This window comes from Hemitrygon akajei, chromosome 14 (genome assembly GCF_048418815.1).
Source record: "Hemitrygon akajei chromosome 14, sHemAka1.3, whole genome shotgun sequence".
NCBI lineage: Eukaryota > Metazoa > Chordata > Chondrichthyes > Myliobatiformes > Dasyatidae > Hemitrygon > Hemitrygon akajei.
Window position 1 is genome coordinate 70386461 of NC_133137.1, and position 21084 is coordinate 70407544.

The 21084-nt window shown below is 40.5% G+C and overlaps 2 protein-coding genes across 4 annotated transcripts in view; one reads left to right on the top strand and one right to left on the bottom strand.

Moving 5' to 3' along the window:
- ferry3 (FERRY endosomal RAB5 effector complex subunit 3) overlaps nt 1-19978 on the bottom strand; it is a 60270-nt gene extending 40292 nt beyond the window's left edge. Inside the window, exons 1-2 of one of the 2 annotated variants that reach the window (XM_073066338.1) lie at nt 19897-19978; nt 894-1099 (exon numbers count right to left, since the gene is read on the bottom strand). In XM_073066338.1, coding sequence (XP_072922439.1) covers nt 894-1089 — 196 coding nt within the window. In that variant the 5' untranslated portion in view covers nt 1090-1099; nt 19897-19978. Of the gene's footprint in view, nt 1-893; nt 1100-19480; nt 19846-19896 lie in introns of those variants that run through there. The other variant, XM_073066339.1, reaches the window with a different exon arrangement.
- A 164-nt stretch (nt 19979-20142) lies between these two features.
- rad51ap1 (RAD51 associated protein 1) overlaps nt 20143-21084 on the top strand; it is a 67013-nt gene continuing 66071 nt past the window's right edge. For both annotated transcript variants that reach the window (XM_073066341.1, XM_073066342.1), the window contains exon 1: nt 20143-20247. In XM_073066341.1, the coding sequence (XP_072922442.1) occupies nt 20231-20247 (17 nt within the window). In that variant the 5' untranslated portion in view covers nt 20143-20230. The remainder of the gene's footprint in view (nt 20248-21084) is intronic.

Genomic DNA, 21084 nt, shown 5'->3' on the forward strand with positions numbered 1-21084 from the left:
TGCTAGAGTCCCCCAATTCCTACAGCAATCTGCTGTGTTGCATCCACCATGAGAGAACTGCCAGTTTAATGGTAAAATAAGTAGTAATAACTGTTGTATACTGAATGACAGGGTGATGACGACAATAATTATCCCCCATAAAGCAGTCAGACAAGATTAGAATCCCTTCAGCTGGGATACCTTTGACACAATTCACTCCATCATTTCTATTGGATTGTTAATAAATAATTATCCATGCTCTTATTATTAGTAATACACTCTAATCTGACAATGCTGGCTCTCATTTTAAAGAGCATCACTCCTCATCACAAAGATTATATTGAATTTTAGTATGGCCGTAATGGACAGGTTAGGTTAAATGGCACCTTAGAATCAGATGATATCTTCAAATGGTTATAAATACATTATTATTTCTATTTACGAAAGCTTGTAATCTTCTTCAGACTGATGTCTGTGTTTACTCATAAAAAAGCAAAGCATTTGGTTTCAAGAGGTATATTTTGTTATTATTCATGATAATTAACTCATGCATATTTACACTTTTCCTCATAAAGATGGCAGCCAAAATAACTAAATAAACATTAAATCACCAAATTGAATGTAAAAGTAAGATAGAACTCTGTACAATTAATTTGCGGGACATGTCGCTCAGGGTCTTGGATTATATATGTATTTTTTATCGCATGACAATTTGATCAATGATGAATTGGTAGAAATGGGTAAATGGAGAGACAAATTGTTATTTCAGAACAGGAAAGTCAGCAATTTCTTCTGATAAGAAAATTAGTTTTACTCAATGACCAAGATAAGAGCATTTGAGAGGAAATCATTGTATATAGTTACGTACAGTTAAATGGTTTAGGTGGCTGTCAAATTTCAAATGAAATACTCACCATTCTCAACAAAATAAGGAAGATTATGTAAGAGCATAAGACGTCCATGTAAATCATTGATGCTTCCTTGCATTGGGATCTGGAGGGGTGCAGATAGCACATATGACTGTTGTCCTGACTTAAAGTTAAAAACAAATGTTTTTTCTGATGACTGGAAGTGTGTAGGTTTCTCTTTTATTCTTGTGCCTAATAGCATCTTCCCAGTTCTGAAATAAATAACAATAGATTAGAAAAGTACTGGGCTAGTAAACTTATAGACATCAGTACAATCAATGTGCGGGACATGTCGCTCAGGGTCTTGGACTATATATGTGTTTTTTTGCATGACTATGATTTTTGCTCTTGTTTTGAATGCCCTATGTATGTTTTACACCTTGCTCCCAGAGGAACACTGTTGTATTTTGCTGTATTCATGTACAGTAGAATGATAATTGAATTTGATTTTGATTTGAATAATTACTGTACCACATTGCTGTACAAAAAAGCAGACAAATTCAGCTCAACATAATTTATAACATGGAAAGAAACTGGTGCACTGCACATTCATGTGTGGGGTAAAGATCTAAAATTAACTTTGGTAATCCATGAGTACTGGGAAATTACCCAGAACAGGAGTTGAATCTCTTTTCTAATCATATAACAGCAGGAATAATTTATGAGGATGTTGCAGGACTAAGTTATGGAGACAGGCTCAGCATATTCGGACTTTATACAATGGAGCATAGGAGAATCAGCGGCATCTTACAGAGGTGTATAAAATCATGAGGGACATAGATAGGATCTTCTTAAAAGTCAAGGAGCCAAGAACTGAAAGTTTAAGCTGAGAGGGAAGAGATTTAACAGGAGCCTCAGAGGCAACTTTTTCACACAGAGGATGATTCGTATATGGAATGGGCTGCTAGAGGAAGTCCTTGAGACAAGTACATTAACAACATTTTAAAGACAACCGGACAGGAACATGGATAGGAAAGGTTTCGAGGGATATGGCTAAATGCTGGAAAATGGAGTTGGCTTAGGTGGGCATCAGGTTAGCACTGACTGCCCAGTTTGGTCAAAAGGACTACTTCTGTGCTGAATGATTCTAACTGGAATGGGACTGGGAGAATGACAAAAAAAATCTTACTAATTTCATTTATTGTTTGTTGAAAATATTTAGCTATTAGCATATTCAATAGCAATGCAAAGAACAATATTGTTAATACAGACACAATAAAGACTGCAGATGTTGGAACGAAGAAACACACAAAAACTAAAGGAAGAACTCAGCAGGTCAGGTAGCACCTAGGTAGCTTGATCTAGGCAGGTAAAATTTAAGGGAAGGGTGGAAGTTGTTATATTATTCAATCTTGTAAGGAGTTTGTAAGTTCTCCCCATAACTGAATGGGTTTCCTCTGGGTGCTATGGTTTTCTCCCACAGTCCAAAGACGTAACAGTTGGTAGGTTAATTGGTTATTATAAATTATCCTGTGATGAGGTTAGGATTAAATCAGGGATTGCTGCGTGGCATGGCTCGAAGGGCCAACTCCATACTGTATCTCAACAATAAATACTGTTAAAAATCTCCAACTTTATAATTTGTAACTGACATCATAATCAAATTCAAAATGCTGGAGGAACTCAGCTGGCCAGGCAGCATCCATGGAAAAAAGTACAGTCGGCGTTTCAGGCTGAAATCCTTTGGCAGGACTGGAAAAAAAAGCTGAGGAGTAGATGTGAAAGGTGGGGGCAGAGGAGAGAGAAATGCCAGGCGGCAGGTGAAACTTGGAAGGGGAGGGATGAAGCAAAGAGCTAGGAAGTTGATTCGTGAAAGATACAGAAGGCCATGGAAGAAAGAAGGTGGTGGTGGGGGGAAGAAGCACCAGACAGAGGTGATGGGCGGGCAAAGAGATAACATGAGAGAGGGACAAGGGGATGGGAAATGGTGAAGGGGAAGGGGGCTGGAGGCATTACTGGAAGTCTGAGAAATTGATGTTCATGCATCAGGTTGGAGGCTAACCAAACGGAATATAAGGTATTGTTCTTCTAACCTATCCCAGCAGTGGAGGAGGCCATTGATGGACATATCGGAATGGGAATTGGAAGTGGAATTAAAATGGGTGGCCACTGGAAGATCCCGCTTGTTCTGGTGGATAGAGAGTGGATGCTCGGCCAAGCGGTCTCCCAATTTACGTTGGATCTAACCAATATACAAAAGGTCACACCGGGAGCACCAAACACTGCCGGGTCCATCCATGGCCTCCTCCACTGCCGGGAAAAGGCCACACTTAGGTTGGAGGAACAACACCTTATATTCCATTTGGGTAGCCTCCAACCTGATGGCATGAACATCGATTTCTCAAACTTCCAGCACAGCCCCCATCCCCCCACCTTCATCATTTCTCCTCCCCTTTCCCACCCATCGCCTCCGTCTGATGTTCCTCCTACCCTTTTCTTCTTTCTTCCATGGCCTTCTGTCTCTTTCACCAATTAACTTCCTAGCTCTTTGCTTTATCGCTCTGCCTCCAAGTTTCACCTACCGCTGGTGTTTTTCTCTCCCCTCCCCCCACCTTCTGAATCTACCCCTCAGCTTTTTTTCTCCAGTCCTGCAAAGGGTTTCGCCCTGAAACATTGACTGTACTTTTTTCTATAGATGCTGCCTGGCCAGCTGAGTTCCTCCAGTGTTTTGTGTGTGTTGCTCGTATTTCCAGCATTTGCAGACTTTCTCTTATTTGTGATCATAATCATACTACAAGGGAATGAAATTGTCTATTTTAGTTGTGACATTAGTTTCTATTTATTTGCTGTGGAAAGAAATGCTTTAAATATTGCCTTTATGGATCTTAAGATGCCCAAAATGCTTAGGCATTACAATATTGCAGGAAAACAAGACTGCTAATTTCCCCATCAGCAAGCTCCAATAAGTAGAAATGTGAACATGAACATCCAGCTTATTAAAGAATAAATATCAGAAAACTGCTCTCCTGCTCTACTTCAAGATAGCACTATATGGTGTGTGTGGAAGTAAATTCAAGGTTCAAAATAAATTTATTATCAAAGTACTTGTATGTCACCATATACTGCCTTGAGATTAATTTTCATGCAAGCATTTACAGGAAAATAAAGAAATATAATAAAATTTATGAAAAACCATAAATAACAAAGACTGACAAACAACCTATGTACAGAAGACAAACTGTGCAACCATTATATTAAAAAATAAATAATACTGAAAATCACGAGGAAATCTGCAGATGCTGGAAATTCAAACAACATACACAAAATGCTGATAATAATACTGAAAACATGATTTCTTGAGTCCTTGAAAATGAGTCTATGGGTTGTGGAGTCAGTCCAGCATTGAGGTGAGTGAAGTTATCCACACTGGTTCAGAAGCTGATGGCTGTAGGGTAAAAACTGTTCCTGAACCTAGTGGTGTGGGACCTAAGATTCCTGTACCTCCTGCCTGATGGTAGTAGTGAGAAAAGAGCCTAGATGATAGGAGTCCTTGATGATAAATGCTGCTTTCTTGTGGCAGTGCTCCTTGTAAATATGCTCAATAATGGGGAAGGCTTTGCCTGTGATGGACTGGGCTGTATCCACCACCACTTTCTGTTGACTCTTCCATTTCTGGTCATTGGTGTTTCCATATGAGGCTGTGATGCAACCAGTCAGGATATTCTCCATTGTGCATCTACAGAAGTTTGGCTAAGTTTTGGATGACATGCCATTAACGCAAACTTCTAAGAAAGGGTCGGCACAACATAGTGGGCTGAAGGGCCTGTAATGTGCTGTACTATTCTATGTTCTATAATCCTGGATGACTGAATTTTAGTACTTTATTCTGAGGCTCAGTACTGCCAGTGGAAATTCCTTGGTTATCGTGAGAACAGAAATTTTCACTTAGAGAAATTGGTTCAACAAGAGATATGGCCAGAACTGACAATGAAATCAGTAAATAGAATATTGCAATTTTTTTGGCCAGATACTACTAAAGGACAAATTCGTGATTCAACAGATGATTTGTTTCTTAAGGAAATAAAAAGTGTATACAATGGCATATACAGTATACGCCTTGTTTCAAAATCAGTACGTCATGTTAATAAATTACAAAACAGTCCACTTCATGCAAACAAATCCCAGCATATGTAAATATTCCCTAAGATTTCAAAATAGTGGTTATTACTCTGAATTTAGATCTAAAACTTTACCTGAATAAAGTGTTCAGTAAAACACCTTGTTGAGTGAAAACAAAACTAAAAGATAAACACATTCAAAATGTCACATCCTATCTCAGTCTGCAATGCTGACTGATTAGTGGTTTCCCACTTAGAAAATTAATGCATTACCTTGTTTACCCATTTTCAAACTGCCCAAGTGTTTAAAATATGTGGATCTTTTGGAGTTCCTCAATTCCGTTTAGATTTCTGGTGAGCATATGACAAAGCATTTCCCACAACAGACTCGGGGATGCTGTAAATCCAGAGTAACACACACAAAATACTGGAGGAATGTATGTCAGGCAGTTTCTGCCTGATGGTGAGTTCACACAACAGACCGAGCATTTTGTGTGTGCCTCACAACAGACCGATGTTTACAAAGGATGATCTTAAAATATCCTTAAAATATCACCCTTCTGGATGAAGAAGGCTTGTTTTTGACTAGAAAAAAATCCCAACCCAAGAGATAGAGATAACTCCATTATTGCTACTTCTAAATCATTTATTGAAACAAACTATTGTGTACAACTCAACATCTGCTAAACATGTTTCACGGTACAGTTAGCTCTCTTTACTAACATTTTGAAAGCTGGCCTAGTCTGTGACAGTTCCTTCCATATCAACATGTGAAGAAACCACAGGTGGAAAAGTCTATTTTTGATCGTGTTTTGAGAAAAATGTTTAAAAACAATCTTTTTGTAAGAGGGCTTTAAGCATGGTGATGATATGGTAGAAATGAATAACAAGTTTGAAAGGGATGTGATTTAATGCAAAACTAAGGCCTTAAATCTAAACAATAGAAGCTGAAGGTATGAGGAGAAGAGCTAGCTGTGGTAGATTGGGAAAGATATGATAGTGAACAGGCATTTAAATAAAAAATCCAAAATTAGCACAAGAAACGGTATTTTCTTAAGTCACAGAAAGCCATCAGGAAAATGAACATAATCATGATAGAGTGGAGAAATCATTGCATTAAATCTAAGACAGAGGCCAACAAAGGGAGATGAAAGTGAGGGGTGGGGAGGCAGGAAAAAGACAGAGCAGATTATTTTATAGTCAGTAGTAGGAAATATCCTAGAATTTATAGTAAGATCATATGACATAGGAATAGAAATGGGCCCTCTGGTCCATTGAGTGTGCTCTGCCATTCCATCTTGCCTGATTTATTAGGTATCTCTTGTGCCTAATAAAGTGACTACTGAGTATATTTCTGTATGTTTATGGTCTTCTGCTGCCATAGCACCCCCACTTCAAGGTTCAATGTGCTGTGTGTTTATAGATGCCATTCTGCACTCCACTGTTGTAACACGTGGTTATTTTGAGTTACTGTGACTTTCCTGACAGCTTGAAGCAATTTGGCCATTCTCCTCCGACCTTTCTCATTAATGTGGCATTTTTGTCCGCAGAACAGCTGCACACTGTATGTTTTTTTGTTTTTTGCACCATTCACTTTAAACTCTAGAGACCGTTGTGCGTGAAAATCCCAGGAGATCAGCAATTTCTGAGATGCTTAAACCACCCTGCCTGGCACCAACAATCATTCCATTGTCAAAGTCATTTAGACAACAATTCTTCCCCATTCTGCTGTTTGGTCCGACAACTGAACTTCTTGACCATGCTTTCATGCATTGAGTAGTTGCCACATGATTGGCTGTTTAGACATTTGCATTAACGAGCAGGTATACAGGTGTACCTAAGAAAGTGGCAACTGAGTGTAAGTTAACCTTTTCATTTCTGGGAAAATCCCTGTAAACCTACTTTGGATCCTCTCCAATGTCAGCACATAATAGATAGGTTCTTGATTAGCCAGGGCATCAAAGGGTATGGGGAGAAGGCAGGAGAGTGGGGATAACTGGAAGAATTGGATTAGCCCATGACTGAATGGTGGAGTAGACTCAATGGGCCAAATGGCCTGCTTCAGCTCCTATATCTCATGGTCTTATGATCTTATAATGGAAATAATAATATAACATCTTGAACACAACAGGATTAAACAGAGTCAGTTTGGATAAACTATATGACAAGAAGACCAAACCTAACTAATCTATTGAAGAACTTTATGGATATAACCAGCATTACAAATATCTGGGAACTCATCTGGACAATAAACTGAGCTGGACTTAAAATACAGAGGCTATAGATTAAAAATAAGAGCCAACTGTACTTCTTGAGGGGACTCTGGCCATTCAAAATCCATGGTACAATGCTGCAGATGTTCTACGACTCAGTGGTGGCTAGCATTCTATTCTACACTGTAGTCTGCTGGGGCAGCAGGGTGAGAGCAGCTGATGCCATGAAGATCGATAAGCTCAACAGGAAGGCCGGTTCTGTTCTGGGGATGGAACTGGATTCCCTGGTGGTTGTGACTGACAGGAGGATGCTGTAGAAGCTATGGAGCATTATGGACAATCCCTCTCACCCCCTCCATGACAACTTGGACAAACAGAGGAGCACCTTTAACAACAGACTACCGGTAATTCCACCGAGGCACACCATTGAATGCCACAGGAGATCCTTTCTCCCCGTGGCTATAAGACTTGACAACTCCTCCTCCTTAATTATATATGTATATAATTCCATTGGACATTTGTATCTTGCATCATTACTTTTTAATGCATATTTTATATTTTTCCGTAGCTCAATGCTTAACATTTTATATTTTAAAGTACGGTATATATTTTTGACTGAGCAACCTTGAAACAATAATTTCCTTCAAGATAAATAAAGTCTTATTTTATCTTATCATATCTTATTGAAAGGTAAAACCAATAGTAGTGGTGCTTTTGGATTGTCAGAAGGATTTTAATGAAGTCCCATGCAGGAGATTGATCAATAAGGTTACAACACAGGAAGTTGGAAGCATTTTATTGTCACAGAGCAACAACTAGTTCAGTCATAAACCAGGTAGTGGCAATAAATGTTTTTTTCTCTCAGGCTGAGAGGCTCTGGCTAGTAAGGTACTACAGGCATTGTACTTGGGGTCTCATCTATTCCGTCTATATTACTAAATTGGCTGAGGGGACCAAAAGTGATAGTTCTAACTTTGCTGACGATACAGACTAGGAGGGATTATGCTAAGTGGATTTAAAGAAATATAGATAAGCTAAGTAAATAGATAAGTGCCATTTTTTTAAAATGCTAAGAGTTAGATAGGGTTGATCAAAGGAGTGGGGCCTGGTAACTTCGTAAAAGTCATTGAAGGCCAATATGCAAAGGCAGCAAGCAATTAGCAAATGGCCTTTAGTATGAGAGAGTTTGAGTGCAAGAGTAAAGATACGTATGTCTGGAGTACTGTGTATAATTTTAGTCTCCTTCACTAAAAATGGATATACTGTGGATTCTGGTTAATTGGGACACATCAGGACCAGTATATTTTTGCTACATTAAGCAGCTTCCCCAATTAGCCTAAGTTTCATGGCAATAGTTAAAAATGTATAAAAAAGACAAACTACTGTTTAACTGAGTAACAATTCATGTATTTAAGTGAAATACACAACAAATGGGAACACTACCACTAACTCTACAGTACAAAAAGCTATGTATTAGTTCCTAATAGTTATTGAAGAAAGAATTCATTCAATGTGCACTGCCGTATTCTTTTGATTGACTGGAAATGAACAAAATCAGCAGACACCTAGTGCAGATAATGGACTGCCTTCATACAATGTTTTCAATGATTGTATCCTCCAAATCTTCACTTTCATTGTACCAATCAAGATGACTGTCAAATTATTTGTAGTTTCTAACATATTGAAGTAGTGAAATTGTTTCATTTTCACGCCCAACCGTTTCTGGCACCTCAAATCTGAACGTGTGAAACCACGTTTAGCAGAACAGTTCTGAATTGTCTTATAGCTAATTTCTTGCCAACTATCAGTGGCGAATAGCACTGCTTTTTGAACACAAACACATGCAACTGTTCGCTCTAAGTACACTGTTGCCACACAAATACACCTGACAGACGCCAGGTAGAAAATGTTCAACAACAATCTCCTGACCCAACTAAATGGCATAGTGTCCCAAATAAACAAACAGAATCCCTGCTATTTTCTCGTTTCGTTTTTGTTCTTTAAGAGTTGTCCCAAATAAGCCGCAGCCCCGATTAACCAATGATCCAATTAACTGTACTTACTGTACTTATTTGAGAGGGAATGTGATGAAAATACACTTTACTGGTTCCATGGATGGTGTGTTTGCTGTTCAAGGAAATATTGAGTACACAGTCTGTGTTCTCTAAGCTCAGCAGAATAAGATGAAATTTACAAAATTCTTATAGGACTCAACAGACTGGACACAGGAAGGATGTTTCACCTGGCTGGTGAGTGTGGAATCAGAAGTCATAATATCAGAAAAGGAATAGATGTTTAGGACTGAAATTAGATTTTTCTCTCAGGCAAACATTTGTGAATCTATGACTTTCTCAACTTAACACAACTGTAGACGCTCAGTCACTAAGTTCATTCAAAATCAGAGACTGATAGAATTGTAAATATTAAGGTAATCAAGGGATATAAAGATAATGTAGGAAAATGACATTGAAGCAAAGCTCAACCATGACCTTGATGATGGGATATCAGCCTCAAATTACCAAAGCTTGATAGTGTTCATATTGAACAGAGAAAGAACAAAATGAAAAATAAACTTTCATCTTTCTGATTCAGTGAGGATATGAGACATTTCAATTCTTAATTGACATGGCTCCACATAATCACTGGCTAAAGACACCAGAAATCAAACCTTCTTTAAACTAGCTGACAGTGCCCTTCTTCAAATATCTTTTCTTGACTTGGTCGGTTGGAAACACTTCTACTTTTGAAACAGAAGGCGGGTGTAAGAAACATTCCAATACTTCAATGAGGCTTTGAGTAATTTAATACTAGAAATACCATCCATTTGGGTGAGTTATGAAACCACAGAACAAGACAAATAATAATCACAATTAGAAAAACTGTGCTAAAGAGATAAAGAATGAAGGAAAGGGAGTTGCAGGGGTGAACAGCGGGAGGGCAGAAAGACATGAGTACATCAGGAACTAGAAACATTGCAGAAATCATTGCACCTGCCAAGGAAAGTGAGGACACCAAATTGACACAAACATCAGAACTAGTTTCAAATATATCTATCAAGGTTCAAAGTCAATTTACTATCAAAGTATGTACATAACATCATATACTATCCTGAGAAAATGTTTAATGAAAGCATTAACCCTGCACTCTCACCTATAACACCAGTTAAAAGATATCCAAGAAAACATGGATTTATCACTGAAGACGCAATTTCACTTTGCTGCATTATTAAGAGGAACAAATTTCATGTCACATTATTAAGTAGAACAAATTTTAAGTCACATGCCAGTGATAATAAACCTGATTATGATTCTGATTCTGAAGTAGCAGGTCCACTCAAACTGCTGGAGCATTTCCATATGTGCAGCCTGAGATCCATTATGGGTATCCACTGGGACATTACTGGAAGTTCTCAATAGGGCAAAGACTATCAGTATTGAAGCCATGATCCGGAAACCACAACTTTGTTGAGCTTTCAAGATCATATGTATGGAGAACACCAGACCTCCTAAGAAGCTGCTCTATGGCAAGTTATTACGGGGAAGCAGAAACTGTGGTAGACCTTGCAAGAGGTATAAAGACTGTGAAGGCCAGCATCCCTGCATCTGGAACATAGGGCATGAGACAGAACTGGTTGGTGCACCTTGGTTAATTTTGCTCAGAGCCACTGAGAAGATTGGTGTCATGCGGACCTGGAGACTGCCTGAGAGAAGAGGAAAGCAGCTACAACAGCTGTGCCTACAGAATCAGAGCAACCCTCTTGTCCCCACTGTGAATGTTTATGACGTTCAGGAATTAACCTCTACACTCACCTGCAAGCACATCAGGTGAGCTGCACAAACACAATTATTGTTGAAATCGACAACCAACCAACACTTAAGTAAACTGAATATCACTTTTAGTATAATGTCACTGCCAATATAATTTAAACCATTTCTCTTTTAACATACCGGTACAAATTCTTTAATATTCTCTTTTTTTTGTTAAGCAGCATATTGTCCAAGAAAAAAAACAGATAACCACAATTGACTTAAAAAAGGTCTATTTTCTAATTTGTCCATTACAGTTGGGCATCACAATTATTCTTCATCAAATTGCAACATTAATTTACATTTCTAGCACACTTTCCTGTAACCAATAAAGAAGCAATAAAGCACAACTAATAATTAAGCTAATGATTAGGGTTGTAGAGTTTGGTTCAGAAATTGAATGGACGAAAGGAAGGAGCTGTTCTTGACCCTGGTGGTGTGGGTCTTTAGGCTTCTGTACCACTTGCCTGATGATGGTAACTGTGAGAAGATGGAATGGACGTTGCCTTTTTGAGTCAGTGCCTCCTATGTACTGATGGTGCCAAGAAATATGTCCTTGATGCGTTGGACTGAATTCACTATTCTCTTACAGTTTCTTATGTCCCTGTGCATTCAAATTGCTGTACGAGACCATGGTGCAACCAGTCAGAATACTTTTAACAGTACAAGGATGTTGCTGGGACTGGAGGACCTGAATAGGTTCAGAATAGGTTTAGGAATTCATTCCTTAGAACGTAGAAGATTGAGGGGAGATTTGATAGAGGCATACAAAATTCTGAAAGGTATAGATAGGGTAAATGCAAGCAGACTTTTTCCACTGAGGATGGGCTAAGGGTGAAAGGTGAAAAGTTTAAGGGGAACATGAAGGAAAACTTTGTCACTCAGAGGGTTGTGTGAGTGTAGAATGAACTGCCAGCAGAAGTGGCGTATTTAAGCTCGATTTCCACATTTAAGAGAAATTTGGATAGTAGTGGTATAAAACCATAAGACCTTAAGATATAGGAGCAAAATAGGCCACTTGGCCCATTACGTCTGCTCCACTATTTCATCATGCTGATCCAATTTTCCTCTTAGCTCCAGTCTTCTGCCTTCTTTCTGTATCCCTTCATGCTCTGACCAAACAAGAACCTATCAACCTCTACCTTAAATATGCATAAAGACCTGGCCTCCACAGCTGCCTGTGGCAAAGAATTCCACAGATTCACCAGTCTCTGGCTAAAGAAATTCCTCAGTTCAATTCTCAAAGGACGCCCCTCAATTCTCAGATTGTGTCTTCTGATCATAGACTCTCCCAACACAGGAAACATCCTCTCTATCAAGGTCTTTCACCATTCCATAGGTTTCAATGAGGTCACCCCTCATTCTTCTGTATTCTAGTGAATATAGGCCCAAATGGTTGTTGTGACGCATCTAGTGTGGCAGTGTAGTGGGTAGTGCTTGTTACTCTCACTTTCAGCTTCCACCACTGGTTAGCAGTCTTGCAAAAAGGAGAGCTGAATGTGCAAGTCTCTCCCTGCCAGTACACAGCCTCTCTAACAGTAAGCCACATGTAGTGCCTGCTCGCTGGCAACACATGCAAACTGAACTCCTTTCAGACTCAAGCTGAACTACAGGGGACAGGGAGGAAGTCTGGCCCTTGCACACGTAGCACGCAGGCCCACTGGCGTGTGGACATGCCCTGGTGCTCGAGAACCGGATCCCCAACTATAGGTAAATAGTCTCACTGCCTTGTGGGAAGCCTCGGAGAAGACAAAGGCTGTGGGAGTAAACACAGACAGCAAATCTGGAGTGGAGCCACTTAGACGGCTGAATGTCACTGAGCATGTTTCTGGCAGCTCCTAGAACCAAGCTGGTGCCAAACGTATTGCTTTGCTTCCCTTTGGACTACACTGGTGAGGCTGAGAGGGGGGATCTTGACAAATCAGAATCAAGTGTAGGATTACTTCCTACAAAGCGAAACTCAATAGCATGAATGGCAGCGTTGCTTCAGTACCAGATGAACTCAACGTCTTCTATGCACGCTTTGAAAGGGAGAACACAACTACAGCTGTGAAGATCCCTGTTGACCTGATTACCCTGTGATCTTCGTCTCAGAGGCTGATGTTAGGCTGGCTTTAAAGAGGGTAAACCCTCACAAGGCGGAAGGTCCCAATGGAGTACCTGGTAAGGCTCTGAAAACCTGTGCCAATGAACTAGCGGGAGCAATCAAGCACATTTTCAACCTCTCACTACTATGGGCAGAAGTTCCCACTTCCTTCAAAAAGGCAACAATTATACCAGTGCCTAAGAAGATTAATGTGGGCTGCCTTAATGACTATCGCCCAGTAGCACTCACTTCTACAGTGATGAAATGCTTTGAGAGGTTGGTCATGACTAGACTGAACTCCACAATAAGTCAACAGATGACGTAATCTCAATGGGTCTCTACACACAGCTTTAGACCACTTGGACAACACAAACACCTACGTCAAGATGCTGTCATTGACTATAGCAGCTTTTAATATCATCATTCCCACAATCCCGATTGAGAAGTTGCAGAACCTGGGCCTCTGTACCTCCATCTGCAATTGGATCCTCAACTTCCTAACCGGAAGACCACAATCTGTCTGATTGGTAATAACACATCCTCCTCGCTGACGATCCTCAGAGGTGTGTGCTTAGCCCACTGCTCTACTCTCTATATACACATGACTATGTGGCTAGGTATAGCTCAAATACCATCTATAAATTTGCTAACGATACAACCGTTGTTGGTAGAATCTCAGCCGCAGCAACAATCTGGCACTCAACATCAGTAAGACGAAAGAGTTGATTGTGGGCTTCAGAAAGGGTAAGACAAAAGAACACATACCAATCCTCATAGAGGGATCAGAAGTGGAGAGAGTGAGCAGCTTCAAGTTCCTGGGTGTCAAGATCTCTGAGAATCTAACCTGGTCCCAACATATCAATGTAGTTATAAAGAAGGCTATACTTCAATAGGAGTTTGAAGAGGTTTGGTATGTCAACAAATACACTCAAAAACTTCTATAGATGTTTTGTGGAGAGCATTCTGACAAGCTGCATCACTCTATGGTATGGAAGGGTTACTGCACAGGACCAAAAGAAGCTGCAGAAGGTTGTAAATCTAGTCAGCTCCATCTTGGGTACTAGCCTACAAAGTACCCACAACATCTTCAAGGAGCGGTGTCTCAGAAAGGCAACGTCCATTATTAAGGACCTCCAGCACCCAGGGCATGCCCTTTTCACACTGTTACCATCAGGTAGGAGGTACAGAAGTCCGAAGGCACACACTCAGTGGTTCAGGAACAGCTTCTTGCCCTCTGCCATCTGTTTCCTAAATGGACATTGAATCTTTGGAAACTACCTCACTTTTTTCTAAATATACGGTATTTCTGTTTTTGCACTTTTAAAAATTAATTCAATATACATAATTGATTTACTTGATTATTTATTATTAATTTTTATTTTATTTATTATTATTTTTTCTCTCTGCTAGATTATGTATTGCATTGAACTGCTGCTGCTAAGTTAACAAATTTCACGTCACATGCCGGTGATAATAAAACTGATTCTGATTTTCATTCATTATCATGAACCTCCTTTGAACCCTCTCCAGTTTCAGCCCAAAACTGCTCACATTGCTCCAAGTGTGGCTTCACTAGTGCTTTATAAATTTTCAACGTTACATCCTTACTTTTATAGTCTTGTCCTATTGAAATTAACCTTCCTCACCACAGACTCAACTGCAAATTAACGTTTAGTGAATCCGGCACAAGGACTCCCAAATCCCTTTACACCTCAGTTTTTTTCTATTTTCTCACCATTAAAAAAGTCAACACTTTCATTTCTTCTACCTAAGTACATGACTATACATTTCCCAACATTGTATTCCATCTACCACTTCTTTGCCCTTTCTCCTAATCCTTCTGTAGCCTCTCTACTTCCTCAAAATTACCTGACCCTCTACCTATCCTCAAATCATTTGAAAACTTTGCAACAAAGCCATCAATTCATCATCTAAATCATTGACATATAACATAAAAAGAATTGGCCCCAACACAGACCCCTGTAGAACATTACTAGTCACTGGGAACCAGCCAGAAAAGGCTCCCTTTATTCAAACACTTTTCCATCTGCCAATCAGCCACTGCTTTATCTATGCCTGAATCTTTCCTGTAATACCATGGGCTTATAGCTAGTTAAGCAACTTCATGTGTAGCACCATGTCAAAGGCCTTCTGAAAATCCAAGTGCACATCAACCGATTCTCCTTTGTCTATCCTGATTATTTCTTTGAAGAATTCCAACACATTTATCATGCAAGAATTTCCCATGCTGACCCTGGCCTATTTTATCATGCGCCTCCAAGCACCCTGAGACCTCATCCTAAATAATCAACTCCAACATCTTCCCAACCACTGACGTCAGACTAACTGGCCTAAGGTTTCCTTCGTTCTGCCTCTCTCCTTTCTTGAAGAGTTGAGTGACATTTGCAATTTTCCAGTCTTCTGGAATCATTCCAGGATCTAGTGATTATCAAAAGTTCATTACTAATGCCTCCATGATCCCTTCAGCCATCTCTTTTAGAACTCTGGGGTGCACACCCTCGGGTCCAGGTGACTCATCTACCTTCAGACTCTTTAGTTTCCCAAGAACCTTCTCTCTAGTTCTGGCAACCTCATACACTTCACGACCCCTGACACCTGGAACTTCCACCAAACTGCTAGTGACTTCCACAGTAAAGACTGATGCATGTTCATCCACAATTTCATTGTCCCCCATTACTACTTCTCCAGCATTGATTTCCAGTGGTCTGATATCCACTCTCACCTCTCTTTTACTTTTGGTATCCTCTTTAATATTATTGGCTAGTTTACTTCCATCTTTACCTCCTTAATGGCTTTTCTAGATGCCATCTGTTGGTTTTTAAAAGCTTCCCAATCCTCTTAACTTCCCACTAATTTTTGCTCTATTATAATCCCCCTCTTTGGTTTTTATGTTGGCTTTGATTTCTTTTGTTAGCCAAGGTTATGTCATTTTTCCTTTAGAATACTTCTTCCTCATTGGAATGTATATATCCTATGCCTTCCAAATTGCTTCCAGAAATTCCAGCCATTGCTGCTCTGCCATCATCCCTGTCGGTATTATTTTCCAATCAATTCTGGCCAACTCCTCTCTCAAATCTCTGTAATTTTCTTTATTTCACTGTAATACTAACACCTCTGACTTTAGCTTCTCCTTCTCAAATTTCAGAGTAAATTCAATCATTTTATGAACACTTTCCCCGAGGGTTCTTTTACCTTCAGCTCTCTAATCAATTCTGGTTCATTGCACAACACCCAATCCAGAATAACTGATCCTCTTGTGGGCTCAGCCACGAGTTGCTCCAAAAAGCCAGCTTGTAGGCACTCTAGAAATTCCTGTAATCCAGCACCAAGCTGATCCTCCCAATCCCCCTGCATATTGAAGCCCCCATGACCATTGTAACATTGCCCTTTTGGCATGCATTTTCCATCTCCCACTGTAAATTGCAGGTAACATCCTTACTACTGTTTGGGGGTCTGAATAGATAGATAGATACTTTATTCATCCCCATGGGGAAATTCAACTTTTTTTCCAATGTCCCATACACTTGTTGTAGCAAAACTAATTACATACAATACTTAACTCAGTAAAAAATATGATATGCATCTAAATCACTATCTCAAAAAGCATTAATAATAGCTTTTAAAAAGTTCTTAAGTCCTGGCGGTTGAATTGTAAAGCCTAATGGCATTGGGGAGTATTGACCTCTTCATCCTGTCTGAGGAGCATTGCATCGATAGTAACCTGTCGCTGAAACTGCTTCTCTGTCTCTGGATGGTGCTATGTAGAGGATGTTCAGAGTTTTCCATAATTGACCGTAGCCTACTCAGCGCCCTTCGCTCAGCTACCGATGTTAAACTCTCCAGTACTTTGCCCACGACAGAGCCCGCCTTCCTTACCAGCTTATTAAGACGTGAGGCGTCCCTCTTCTTAATGCTTCCTCCCCAACACGCCACCACGAAGAAGAGGGCGCTCTCCACAACTGACCTATAGAACATCTTCAGCATCTCACTACAGACATTGAATGACGCCAACCTTCTAAGGAAGTACAGTCGACTCTGTGCCTTCCTGCACAAGGCATCTGTGTTGGCAGTCCAGTCTAGCTTCTCGTCTAACTGTACTCCCAGATACTTGTAGGTCTTAACCTGCTCCACACATTCTCCATTAATGATCACTGGCTCCATATGAAGCCTAGATCTCCTAAAGTCCACCACCATCTCCTTGGTCTTGGTGAATACAACTCCCATCGGGATCTTTTTAACCTTACAGTTCCTTAGCTCTACCCACAAAGATTCAACACCTTCCAAACCTACCTCTTTCTAATGATTTGATTTCATTTTTTACCAACAGAGCAATGCCACCCCCTCTGCCTTCCTACCTATTCTTTTGATACAATTTGTATCCTTGGAAATAAACTCCCAGCTATAATCTTTCAGCCATGATTCAGTGATACCTACAACATTATACCTGCCAATCTGCAACTGTGTTGCAAGTTCATCTACCTTATTCCATATACTGTACACATTCAGATACAACACATTCAGTCCTGTATTCACTCTTTTTGCTCTTGTTGCACCATGCTCAATCTTTTGATTCCCAACTTTGTCTGAGGTCTTACCAACATCTGCCTCTACCCCTCTTCATTAACTGTCTCTGTACCCCCTTGCAACTCTCACTTAAACCCCACTGTGCAGCATTAACTAATCTTCCCACTAGGATATCAGTCCTTCTCAAGTTCAGGTGCAAATCGACCCTTCTGCACAGGTCCCACCTTCCCTGGAAGAGAGCCCAATGACCCAAAACTCTTATGCCCTCCCTCCTACACCAACTCCTTAGCCGCATATTAAACTGTATTATCTTCCAAGTTCTAGACTTGACACGGGTAGCAGCCCTGAGTTCACAACCCTGGAGGTCCTGCCCTTTAATTTAGCACCTAACTCCCTAAGCAGAACCTCCTCACTCATCCTACCCATGTCATTGGTACCTACATGGACCACGACTTCTGGCTGTTCACCCTCCCACTTAAGAATGCTGAGGACTTGATACACCTGGGTATGCAGGGCTATGGTCCTGGAGCAGGTCAATGGGAGTAGGCAGTTTAAATGCTTCAGCATGAACTAGATGGAGCTAAGTGCTTGCCTGTGCTATATTTTTCTGTGATTCTTCATCTGTAGAAGTTTGTCAGATTTTTTTGGTGATAAATCAAACCTCCTAAGGGCGTGAAGATGCTGACATAAAACACGTGTTTTAATGTTACGTGTGAAACAAAATAGATTCACTCAGAAACATATGACTAAAATGCAGTACTGAAGAATACAAGAGAGAGGAAAGTGACACAAACAGCAGAATTGTTGCTAATTTTGCTTCCACAGTTTCCAGATCAAATGCAGGAGATTAACAGAGAAACCTACTAGAAAAAGACAGAAACTGATACCAATCAGCCTGCCAGTTGTTAGAAAATGTCAGCTAAAAGCGATATTGGTTTCCCCAATTCTAGTATAAGCCGGCTAGTGGTGCAGAAGCACCAACACCAGACTTCAGGCAAATGGTCCCGAGTCCAGATCCGGCTGGCTCCTTGCATGCTTTCCGTCCGTGCTGGGTTGAGCACTGAGCTAGCAACTCAGCCGCATAAACAATCAAATGCTACGGAAATGGCAAAAATGCCGGCCAATGCGCCACAAGGCATGAAACGGAACAACAACGTTCTTAATGTAGTGGTGGGAATTAAGTTGTTGAAGTGTCTGGATTTTCAAGATATGATTAACATCCCAAAAACATTCAGGGGGGGCACTGTAGCAAAATGGCTACTACAACAGCAATAACAGTACCAGTGACTGAAGATCAACTCTCAACACTGCCTGTGAGGAGTTTGCACATTTTCCCTGTGTCCACGTGCTCTGGTTTACTCCCACTATCCAAAGACCTACTAGCTGGTGAGTTAATTGGCCACTGTAAATTGTCCCGTGATTAAGCTCAGATTTAATTCAGGGGAATTGCTGGGCGGTGTGGCTCAAAGGACTGGAAGGGCCTATTCTGAGCTGTATGTCAATAACTAAATAAATAGATAAACAGAATAGTATGTCAATACAAATAGACGACTGGTCTAATGAATTATTCAAGCATAACAAAGAATTTAAAATGGACAGGTATGGATCTTGTGTAGGCAGAAGGGATTAGTTTATTTAGGAATTTAATTAGTTCAGCTCCACATCATGGGCCAAATTCCTGTGGTACCGTTATTCTATGAACTGCACAGTCAAAGTTTATTGTCTTATTCTCAAGTATATGTATGCACAATGAAAAACTTGGGTACTTCTAAAGGCATCACAGGCACATAACATCATAAAGCAGATTATGTTCAGATTGCCAGGCAAACATTGAACGTATTTGCAAACTGTTTCTACTGAACAATGCAAAGGACAGAACACATACCAGAAAAACAGTTTTAAATCCTTAGAGAACCTGGGAACCCCTTTGATAAGCATCAGTTATAGCGCAGCTGCATGGTCAGGAATTGGGCAGAGGAGAAATGAAGGCGGCACAAGACAGGTGTAATTAACAGTGAAGCCTGTTAATTAACAGGATGGAGAAATTGCTGAAACGTCGTGTGTGTTCAAAGAGAGAGATAAAGTCTTCCGCGTGCATATAAAGAAAGGATGTGGGGTTGGTGGTGGAGATGGAGGATGGTCTTCAGTAATCATCACTAGGACGAAAGTCCAGTCTCCCGTGTTGTACGGAATGGAACCTTCCTCAAACGTCAACAAAATTTCCTATGGATATTCGATTAATATTATTTTTGTACTAGACAAAACAAAGATAATGCAATTGAAAACGGTAAGTTCAGAGACCTGATATTCCAGCAAGCGCCGGGATCCTTCACTAAACACTTCACGTCAAGTCCCAGCAACAGGAAGGCCGACTGAAGCCCAAAGTAGCCTTTAACCCACAACTGCAGATTCTCTACGCAGGTTAAACAAAAAAGATGTTTGCCTAAAAGTAGGGAAATTAAAAAAAAAATCTTTAGTACTTATTTCATTTCATCTGTAGCTATCAAAATCCGTCTAATTCTTGAAACGAAAGTGCGTCTGAGAACTGTTGCGAGTCTCGAGAGCGCGGGCTCTTGAATTATTTATCTTATTCCGGCCGGTTAATGGTTCCTACTGATCCTAAAAAGCCGCTGTTATGCCCAGGCCTGTCAGGTTCGTAAGTTTAAACATAAACAGAGGAGAGGAGAGAAGCAAAAAGAGCGGGGGGGGGGGGCGGTACGGGAACGGGAAAGTCGGTCGATGAGTGAATTGGGGGGAGGGAGATGGAGGGGATGAAGTTGGAGGTGAGAGAAACACCGCGGAACTGGAAGTCAGTGTTCACAGAGTCGTACGATGACAGGTCTTGTGTTCACCAGCCACCAACCTGGACGAATCCCGTTTTTCCTCTCGCTTTCCTAACAAATTCAACAATGTGCAATCAGCTACTTTTGGGACAAGCTTCAGTTTCCACTTAAGTCTTGACATATGGAAGGAAACTGGAACACTCGGGGAAGTTAAAACAGTCATGTTGAGACATAAACTACACAGAGGTCAGGAACAAACACAGCTTGCTGGAACTTTGATGAAGTGGGTAGGTGGGGGTCGAGGAGGAGGAAGAGGGAGAATGAAAGCGAGTTGGAGTTAACAGAGTGATTAGGGTTAGGAAGGAAAAGTGTCAAGTGCAGAGAGAAAGGGACTGGGGTGGTGGGGGGGGCGGGGTAGAGTTACCAAAGAGACATTATGGCTGGTTTTCAGATCAACTACAAAATAGTCACCAAGACTGTGAAGTGAAGTTGAGACATAGAGTGGATTGAAAAAAATAGAGGAGATGGCAGGCAGGGTACAGAGGGAAATAGGGAATTTAATTGACTTTATTTCTTACATCCTTCACATACATGAGTTAAAATCTTTGTTGGGTGGCAGAATAAGGGTTAAGGAGATGGGAACAGCAGATGGGGGTTGGAAGGATGACAAATCAAGCAGTAAAGATGGAGGTGGAGGGCTACCTGG